Genomic DNA, 10445 nt, shown 5'->3' on the forward strand with positions numbered 1-10445 from the left:
CCCATCTCTACAACCCCATAAGGCGTCTTAAGAGGAAATGGCCCCGCGACCTCCTTTCCGAGTGAACTGAAAAAAAAAAACAAAGTGAAGAGGGAGGATAGCACTGACTATTTTCTCCCCTCAATGTAAATAGTTGTACATATATATAGTTGTTCATGTATCCGCAAATTACATGTTGTAAATAATAATTGCAGATTGTAATAAAAAAAAAAATAAAAAAAAAATTATTTTCATTTTTTTAATAATTTTTCAAACAATAGTCTTTTATACCTGTAATAGTATTGTAATATATTTTTAATAATATAATTTAATTCATTTTCATTTTATACAAAAATCAGATACGTAGTACAAAAGTAAAATACAACATGGATAATAATCCGTCTAATAATCAGGAGTTAATTAACTATGGGTAATAAAAGTGAAAAAAAAAATAAAATGAAAAATACTAATTAATACTACCAAGCCCAATGAATAGTTACATATGAGTAATGACACACTTATAACATTTAAGTGAATGTTATAAGAAACTTAACAGAACTTAACAATCCTTAGCAAGAGGGGAAATAAAATCTAACTTTCTTTATTTGGTTGTAAATTTTTTTTTCTCGTATTGTATAAATGGTCAAAATTGAAATATATAATTTTTTTCTCAATAATACCTCACTAAACAGAGTATCCTGTGTCAAATCTGGGTATCTTGACTCTGCAAATTGTAATTTAAGGAGTATATTATCAGTGTTAATAAAAAAAGCTCCTAAAATTCTGAGTGTGGTTATGAGAAACACTCGTAATTTTTGTAATCCCAGTTCATCATTGACATTGTACAAAACTCTCATTTGCCCTATCCTTGAATTTTTTACTGTTTTACTGAATCCGCACTTTTTTTCTTATTCTGAATTTTTAGATAAAGTTCAAAATAAATTTATTAGAATCCTTCATTTTTGGTTTCCTCTCTGTTCATCCTCAGAACTGCCTTTGTCTCTTTATAGCGTGCTAACTGACAAAAAGCATTTTTTGATCTATTATTTCTTTACCATATAATCACTGGGCAACTAAATTGTGCTGACCTCATTTCATCAATTACAATGCCCCAATACATGCTACCAGGCATTCATCTAGGTTTAGTGTACTCTTTTCTAAAACATATTACATATTTTGTTCACCAATAAATAGAATAATGAGAGAAGGAAATAAGATATGCCCAAAATATGATTTTTTTCATCTAAATTTTAATACATTTAAACATATATTAAAGGCCATAATGAGTATTTTGAAATAAATATAGTTGTATTATATAAAATATATAAATATAGATAATTGTTTATTATTATTATTATTAATGTTTGTTGTGGTTTTGTTTTTGTTATTTTATCAATTTTTTTATCTGCTACTTAAATAGTTTATAACTTTGTATTTATATTCTTTATAAAAGGATGTTTGATCCGTATGTATATATAAATATTTAGTAGAGTAAAGTAAAATAGAGTAGTTCAAGTCATCCCTATTATAAATTAAAAAATTTTGTTTATGTACAAATTTTCTATTAATGGCATGATTATAAAAATTGAGAAGTGCTCTGTAAACTAGGTATGTTTACGGTTACATGCTTGTAGTCTATCGGATTCCAACGTGGAAACCGACCAATAATTCTTAAAGTAGTAATTTGTACAACCTGGAGCTTAGCATAATTTGATTTAGACATATTTCCCCAAATGGGAGTACCGTAAGTTGTTAATGGATGTAGGTATAGTTCATAAATAAGTCTTTATTTTGACCATCCATATTTAGGCTCCTAAAATCCTTGCTTTTGAGAATTTTTTTAAAAATTGTTATCTAAAGTTAAATCTGGAATCCAGATCCAAGGTATTTAACAGTCTTAGACTGTGGTATAGGCGAGTTATTTATTATGATTGACCATGTGTGGTATTGCCTCAGTCTTGCTACCATTAGATGTGACTCTCCTTTTTCAAAATACTTAAAACATCTATCTATAGTTACTGATAATTCTCTACAGATAGAATCAACCCTATATGGGACTCTTATAAAAGCCGTATCATTAGCAAAGGTCATTTATAAAAACATTAAGTTAGGACATCAATAGCCTCAACGATTTAGGCATTGACCTGGCGCTCATCACTGTAAGGTGAAGGTCCTGGGTTCGAATCCACTGGTTCTGCATTTGAACACGACTACTTACAAATGAGCTTTTTTCCCTGACGGTTCATATAACCTCATAGTTGAAATACCCTCATACAAAGAAAAACAAAACATATTACATGTGTGGTGATTAGTGACCATTAGTCGAAGATTATTCAGAAATCGTGAGATGCGGTCTGGTGTGATGTAGGTTTCAGAAAAACATTTTCTTTATCGTGCCCAGGTTCATCTTTGCCCTGAAGATGATCTCAATAAAGATTGAAATGTTGGCACGATAAAGAAAATGTTTTTCTGAAACCTACATCACACCAGACCGCATCTCACGATTTCTGAATAATTATATTATATATTATACGATTCCTTGGGAGACCCCAGCTCTTATACTTCATAAAAGTGTATAAAGGTGACTTTATGTCATTAATCTGTACATGGACTTTCCTGTTGGCTAGATAAATATTAATTAAATGTGTAAAGTACTTAGGAAATGGACAATGAATTTAAGTGCCAAACACTTTCTCATTTCAATAAATACCATTCCCACATGCTTTTTCACATTAAAATTATGGCGAATTATATCCAGAATTTTGCATGCAGAATGCATGGGCCTGAAGCCAAATTGGCAAGGCATACTAATGTCATTTTTGTATAATTTTATTTTATAATTCACATTTCAACACTATACTGCAAACAGAAAGACGCACTATCACAAACACAGCACAACAATTTCTTTGGACAATATTTAACTACCATTTGTTTAAATTATATTTTATTAATTATTTCTTATTATATTTTGGACTTTGGACATACAATATATTCTTAAATGATTTTTATTGAAAAGATGTCAGAGAACCAACTAATGAAAATGAGAAAGTGATAAAAGCAAATTCAGAAGTGGAGGAAGAAGGAGCAACATACACACATTATACATATTAACAGTTAAGGAGAGGCAAACAATTGTTTTTACAAATATATTGTTTTATTATTTGTTTTTATTTAAATTCAATAAACATTGTTGATAACTACTGAATTAGTTTATAGTCGATATATTCGTATTATTATGAGTTAAAGATTGTACACTTTATATCCTTGAATTTCGATTTTCAGTACCCAACCCCATTCCCAGGATATTAGTGATTTGTCAGGTAGACTTATTTTCATTAGTCTGCCGGCAGATGTCTGAAATATAAATTTATATTAAATACAAAATTATTGGATAAAAATAGTAATATCAATTTACTGGTAGTTGTTGTTTAAATCCCAACATGGTGACTTGGACTTTTTGAGTGCTATTGACACACCCTAAGTAAAGCATATTCGTTTTTGGCCATCTCAGCATTATAGCATACAATGCACCATCATCAGAAGCAGACGTATACCTTCAAGAAAATCGAATTAATCTTACATCCAAGACAATTTATGTAAGAGATGTCATTTTGAATAAATTACCAAACATAAGGTACAACTGTATCATTTTGGCATTTGTTCCAGGGCTTCGACCCATAAATGGCTTCACCATTTATTCTTAACCAACTTCCAACCTGGAGGAGCCTTTCTTGAAAAATTGGATTTATTGTTCCATCTTTGGCAGGTCCAACGTTCATTACCATGTTTCCTATAATCAAATTAAAATCGTTTTAAGAAAAATATCAAAACTATGTGTAATTGTTGTACAAAGAAAATGCAAAATCCACACAAAAATCAGCCAAAATCATTTATGAATATAAATAAGTGGCTTGATATCAATCGTGTAATAACATTTCTGAAAAGATTTGGAGAATCATAGCTGTTAATACGAGCCATTTTAGCCTTTCAAAATATATGAAAAGCACTAAAATCAGGCTTTATAAAACCCTCATCTGCTCAGTACTGACATATGCTTCTTAAATGTAGACCATCCCCAAGACAGGGGGGCTGCGGTAGCCGAGTGGTTAAGGCGTCAGACTCTCGGCTAGTAGATCCCGTGGTCGTGGGTTCGATCCTCACCGTCGCCTCTGGACTTTTTCTGACACTTAAGGGTACCGGTGGCCACAATTGAAAGAAATTGACACAGCACTCATCTATGGAAGGGGCGGGATCAGATCTCAGCGACCCCGAATTTGGTCCCAACCCCCTTCAAAAATGAGTTTCTTCGATGTAAGAACACCAGCACTACGGGGGCTCAAGTTCACATTTGTGTTGCAAGCCCCCCCCCCCCAAAAAAAAAAAATGGAGCCAGGGATAAAGTACAATAAGCTGTAGTGCTCAGGAGGGAACTCCTCCAATCCCTGGTATCCTCTTAAAAAAAAAAAAAAAAAAAAAAATTCTTCCAAGAAATGAAAGAAAGTAAAAAGAAAGGGCTGAATGGTGAAAAAGATCAAATAAGGAGGTTTATAATCTGTGCAAAGAAGCGAATGTTGTAAATGCAGTAAAGATTAAGCTGGGTTTGAACAAAACTTCTCCTGGCACCATCACATTTCTCAGATTTTCCATCGTTATATTGCTGCCCTCATCCAATGTTACCTGTCCTGGTTCCTCCTACCATTTTCCATGTGTAAACTCCTGGTCTTCTCCCTCATTTTCCCCTTCTTCAATACAACTGTGTTGCTTACGGTTGGCTTTTGGGGCAGCAAAATAAGAGCCTAAAAAGATTAATGAATTGTGCCAGGTTTATATTCAACATCCCCCGAGGGTCAGCATCCTGATTCTACCCCTCTTCCCGAAGTCTGTATTTCCTTCATTCCTTTCCTTTACCGGGCCATTAACACCCATAGCCCGCATTACATTATGTCCATGCGATTCAATCTTCTTTCCACTCCTGTAATACCCGGTCTTCTCCCTGTCACCTAATCCTACCCCGGCATAAAATATGCACCGTTAAATGGTCTTACTTTGCCCGAGCACCAAAATTCTGGAACTTCCTCCCTCTAACTATCCACAATACTGCTCTTTTAAACATCTCCTACACGTAAGCACCTCCTCTCCATCCAAACAGAATCTATTTAACCAGTTTAAAGTTACTCAGTAATTATTATTTTCTATATTCATTTCAACCAACACCTTACATAAAAAGATTAATAAATTGAAAGAAGTAATTTAGTCAATCAGACCGCTAAATATAATAGATTATTTTCTATGTTAATTTTCATAGTAACTCATTTTAATTTCAACCCCTTTGGGTTTTGTTTTTTATAAGTCCAAGTTAAATGTAATAAAGTTATCAACATTAAGGCTTGGCCGGTCATATGGGGATGGAGGAGCGGGAAGTGCCAGAAAAGAAAATGGACAATGCCTAAGCTTAGGTAGCTTGATGATGTATGCAATGATGGAATATTATTCTAGGAGCTTGCAACTGGAAGGCAGCTGCTGGAGCTTTAGCATAGACTTATTGCAGAGGCCAGGCCCACAAAGGGTTATACCACACTTAAGATAGATTGTTGATATTACCTCCACATGCGACTGTAGATACTAAAGTGTCAATCAGGTCTTGTGGTGTTAAATAGTCATCTATGTTAGACACTCTGTTGTAGCCCCAGGTGCTAGAATCGATCGTCATGGCATTTTCCCATTTGTGGTTTTGCAATGTCCCTTACAAAAAAATTTTGTAATTATTTCAAAGGATTTTTAATTTATAGAAAGTATTCACCTGGGTTGTACCTGTCCTTGCAAGTATAGTAACCACCATGTTTGCAAAGCGTATCATGGCCCCATCTATCATTTACAACTACAGTGTCTTTAACGGGACTCTCGTTGTATAGCCAGGTCAAAAACTCAATCGACTTCCAGTAATCAGCACTAGCTTCCCATTCACCATCAGACCAGAATATTTCTGGTTGGTATTTATTGACCTGATAAATTATTAAACTTGTGGAAACTTTTATTTTATCATGGTACAATTATAAAAACCAAAAGATCAACTTTGCAATGTTTAACTTAAATTTTCAATTGCACCTTCATCTTAAAAGATAAAATAAAAGACACTCGCCTAAAAACATTGAGCAATAAAACATCTCTCAACACAGTTATATATTAAAAAATGAAACTTTTTTCAAACTTTTTTAATAATTACAGTACCTTTTGGTTATTACAGCTAGTAAAATTCTCAACCAAATAAAATAAAAAATAAAATTGACTTACCAATTCTTTCATCTCAGGGTAAACTTTATTAACAACAAAATCGTCTGTTCTGAAGTGGTTAGCTTTGTCAGACATCCAAAGAGGATTGAACCATTCATACAATGAATGGTACAATCCAAAACGTATATCTGTTTTTACTTTGATCGCTTCTGCCAATTCCCCTAATAAATTAAATTATTGCACATATGTAGCTCCAACAGGTGTAAATTATTGAATCCATTTAAGAAACAACAACCCTACCAACAATATCTCTGTGTGGCCCAACATCAACAGAGTTCCAACTGTAAGAATATTTCGATGGCCAAAGAGCATATCCATCATGGTGTTTACTTGTAAGCAATACATACCTACAAAAATTATATTAATATGAATTAAAATAATGTATACTGCCTAGACTATAAAAATGAAATATGCTTGTTATGTTTGTTCAATTTAATTGTTACCAATCTTTGCCGGGTTGGTCTTTCAGACATGTTTCGGCATTTTGCCACCTTCAGTGTTTCTACCAAAGATGACAAAATGCTGAAACGTGTCAGACAGATCAGCTAGCATAGGCAGATTTAAATATTTGGTAAAACCGAATTTCATATTCATTACCTGTAGACAGCAAGGAGAAACAATTGTTTTTTCTTAAATTTTGGTAAGTCCTTCAAGAACTTATAGAGATAAACTTGCAGCTTGCTTATCTCTGATCACCTCTGGTTTTACATCGTTTGCAGGCTTTGCCTGTCTGGTACAACATTGCATATTCCTAATGGGTTTTTCTTGATGTTATTAAGTCTATTGTGTCATTTCATTCATAAAGAATACGGTTTAAAAAACAAAACTGCAAAAATAGTCAGGCCATGATGATCAGAGATGATTACAATTTTTTTCTGTCTTGGCTCCTATTTCTAACAGGAAAGGACACTTTTACTTATATCTAAAGGCCTGTATAATACGGCCAATTTGTGGAATGAAGGACATTAATTATTAAAAGTGCACTGATTAAAATTGAGGCCAATAAAAATCAACTGAGTTGAGGCCAATTGAGAAACAAAACCAAACCGTTCTATAACAATATGACACATTTGTTTTTTATTTATATTTCTCTATATGCATTAGTTAAATTGGAAAAATATATATTTGTTTAATAATGAGAAATATTAAAATAATATAAATGATTGTGATTTTTAGTGTTCAGTTCCTTCTCAATATGCTCTTAAAAATTAAAAGTTTTTATTAAATAAAAATATTGTCAGTTTAAGAAAATAAACCAAGACCTCTTAAGTGAGACCGTAGATAAAAAGTATAATTAATTAAAATAATTAATAGGTCAGTTATGACTACTAAATAAATATATGAATGAATTATTAATCCATTTATGTTTAGTGGTCTAATTGACCAAATTACTTATTTCAGTTAATTAGGATTCGACCCATGGCCTTCAGCTCAATACGCCGCTGGTCTAACCACTTGAAGTCACGATAGCTCAAGTGGTTAGAGCAGCAGCGTATTGAGCTGAAGGTCGTGGGTTCGAATCCCGCTCTTGACACTAACTTTTTCATCTAAGCCAAGAACTTACATAAATAGAATAGTTAATTGAAATATGGATTAATATTAAAAAAACAAAATTATGTCACTTACTTGGCTCCTGATTTTTCAATTAAATCAGCCCATTGTGTCGCATTGAAAAATTCAGCTGTGAACTGTTCTGCAAACTCCTGATATGTGAATCCAGGGCGAAAATTGTTTTCGATAAACTTTTCTATTTTTTTCTGCGCTTCCTTATTAGGACTTGGATTGCCTAAAAATTATCAAGTCTATTACGCTTGTTTTTATTTAAATCAACTGATTTCCCAAACCTTTCCAATCCATCCAAAACCATTCGGATTGGTAACTGGGGACCGAATATACACCCCAGTGGATGAAAACACCAATTTTTGCGTCATCAAACCAAGCAGGCAATGGTCTTGAATCAATTGTATTCCAACCTGATGGTAGTGGAGTTATAGTTGGTGGAGTTGTAGGTGATGCAGTTGTAGGTGGTGGAGTTGTAGGTGGTGGAGTTGTAGGTGGTGGAGTTGAAGTTGGTGGAGTTGCAGCTGATAGAAATGCCATTGAAAAACATAAATTCAGAAGAACAATTACACTTTGTGCTAGTATCATATTCATTTTCTGGTTTGTTTTCCGTTCACTTCCTTAAAATGTATTGATTTTATTAAATTATAGTAAGAATACGGTTTGACTAAGTCAACAGAGAGAACAAAACTAATCACTTTGTGATAAATCTTATTATGATTGGTATATCTAATCTAAAAATAAATGCTGATAATAATCCTCGCGGTTAATTCCAAATCTACCTCCTTTCAAAAACAAATAATCATTTATTTATTTTTAACAACGGTATGTTTTAGAAATCAAGAAGTTACTAAAGGGCACCCGACAAATCTTAATAGACTAACGCAATCTCAGGAATAGACACTAAGGCCTTTATCATCCAATGATTAATGAAAATTGATAACTCAATAGTTGTTGTATAAGAACACACCAGGAAAAGATAAAATAATGAAATCATAATACTACTTGAAGAAATTTAACAAAAATATTACTATAACTCACAATTAATTAAGGTTTTTAGTTGAGATAAAAATTGGTCAAGTGGACCACGAAATTAGTGAATTTAATTACTATAACTTGTTACGCCCTGACTGTTCACCTCCCCGATTTTGGGACTTACGGTTTGNGAATTATCTCTACACAACATGAAAATGGACGTAAATAGATTGAACCGAGACGAGTTGGAATACGAACTGTCTATCCGGGGGGCCTTTTCGGAGCATTCAGATGTAGATGAGTTGCGTAAAAGGGTACGGAGGCTTCTTAAGTTGGAAGCTGAAGGCAGACTGGCCTCACCCATACACCTTCCCTCGAATACGGGAGAAGAACTGAACATATGTTCGGGAAAAATTGAGACCCTTAGACCAAAAATCGAGGAGTTCTTAAAGGGTAATACAGCGGACTTCAGGAAAATAGATGCCAAGTTACAGCACGTGACCAATCGTTTGTCACGGCTTTCTTCCGGATCCGATGAGGAGAAACGAACGAAGTCAAGGCTGTTGGATGAGTGTTTGGAGTGGATGGAGGATGTTTCCTCTGCGGTTGGACCACCCCAGAAGGTTGTCGAGGAAGAAGATCTACTTACAGGACAGTTCAAACCGGATAAACATTCAGCTACCTCCCAGAGACCAGAGGATGAGGGTGCTGAAGGAGAATCAGGAAAAGAGGAATTCACAACTCAATGGACCCCGGAGGAACCTCGATCGGCCAGGGTCTTGTTCGAGACTCCGGTCGAGCCCTCTGTAGTACTTCGGAAGACACAAATTCCTCCCAAAGATTGGAAAATTCATTTTTCTGGAGAGAACGATGAACTCAGTCTCCATGCATTTCTTGAAACAGTCGAAGAACTAATGCTCTCGAGGAACGTGAGTGAAAGAGACCTCTTCGATTCGGCCTTCGATCTATTCCGGGGAAAAGCATTGGTTTGGTACAGAGCTGTAAGGAGAGAAGTCGGTACTTGGAAAGAACTAGTCGCCGAGTTACGAGCGGAGTACGAACCAGCGGACTACCATTTCCGATTGTGGGATGAAATCCGTCGGAGGACCCAAGGGCCAACGGAATCTATTGGTTTTTATGTGGCGGTAATGAAAAATTATTTCCATCGCCTCCCTCAGCTTCCCTCTCAGTCGGAAATGTTACAGGTTGTGCGAGGGAATCTTCAGCCCTATTACCTGGAACGATTGAGCCTCCAGAACATTGAAAGCTTGAATGAGTTAGTGGCCGTAGGCAGGAAACTAGAAGAAACTAGGAGAAGGATCTCGGCCCAACGGCCACCCCCCTTGCCGAGAGATTCGTTGGAACCCGACCTGGCATACACGCCCCCCCGTCGAAGGCAAGAAGTCAACATCCAAGCTATTGAGGAACCTGTCTGCCCCCTCAATAACCCGCCGAAGCCGGAGTTCCGATGTTGGAACTGCGATGGCAACGGTCATGCGTTCAGGCGTTGCCCAGACCCCAAGAGACAGTTTTGCACCGGCTGCGGCCGTAAAGAGATGTTTAAGTCACAATGCCCAACCTGCCGTTCAGTCCCGGGAAACGGTCAGGCGAGTCAAGCCTAAGGGGACGAGGCTTGGCTC

At 35.3% G+C, this 10445-nt stretch overlaps 2 protein-coding genes across 2 annotated transcripts; one reads left to right on the top strand and one right to left on the bottom strand.

The window, feature by feature from the left end:
• Positions 1-3111: 3111 nt before the first annotated feature.
• On the bottom strand, positions 3112-8751 carry LOC106673232 (alpha-L-fucosidase). The gene is made up of 9 exons (XM_014405256.2): positions 8115-8751; positions 7897-8056; positions 6511-6617; positions 6271-6431; positions 5780-5981; positions 5581-5721; positions 3604-3769; positions 3395-3533; positions 3112-3333 (listed from the first exon to the last, which is right to left on the bottom strand). The coding sequence occupies exons 1-9, from the start codon at positions 8422-8424 to the stop codon at positions 3220-3222; spliced, it is 1500 nt and encodes a 499-aa protein (XP_014260742.1). The 5' UTR covers positions 8425-8751; the 3' UTR covers positions 3112-3219.
• Positions 8752-9002: 251 nt separating this feature from the next.
• On the top strand, positions 9003-10445 carry LOC106672755. The gene has a single exon (XM_014404419.2). The coding sequence runs from the start codon at positions 9015-9017 to the stop codon at positions 10425-10427; it is 1413 nt and encodes a 470-aa protein (XP_014259905.1). The 5' UTR covers positions 9003-9014; the 3' UTR covers positions 10428-10445.

The sequence above is a fragment of the Cimex lectularius genome, unplaced genomic scaffold (genome assembly GCF_000648675.2).
Source record: "Cimex lectularius strain Harlan isolate CLEC.00 unplaced genomic scaffold, Clec_2.1 scaffold382, whole genome shotgun sequence".
In the NCBI taxonomy this organism is placed as follows: Eukaryota; Metazoa; Arthropoda; class Insecta; order Hemiptera; family Cimicidae; genus Cimex; species Cimex lectularius.

Excerpts from the sequence above, each read along its gene's own strand:
- LOC106673232 (XM_014405256.2), bottom strand. The coding sequence starts at position 8,424 with ATGAATATGATACTAGCACAAAGTGTAATTGTTCTTCTGAATTTATGT. Across the intron at positions 5,982-6,270 it reads ACCCTGAGATGAAAGAATTG|GTCAATAAATACCAACCAGA; the intron begins GTAAGTCAATTT and ends ATAATTTATCAG. Across the intron at positions 3,334-3,394 it reads GATTTAAACAACAACTACCA|ACATCTGCCGGCAGACTAAT; the intron begins GTAAATTGATAT and ends TTTATATTTCAG.
- LOC106672755 (XM_014404419.2), top strand. The coding sequence starts at position 9,015 with ATGAAAATGGACGTAAATAGATTGAACCGAGACGAGTTGGAATACGAA.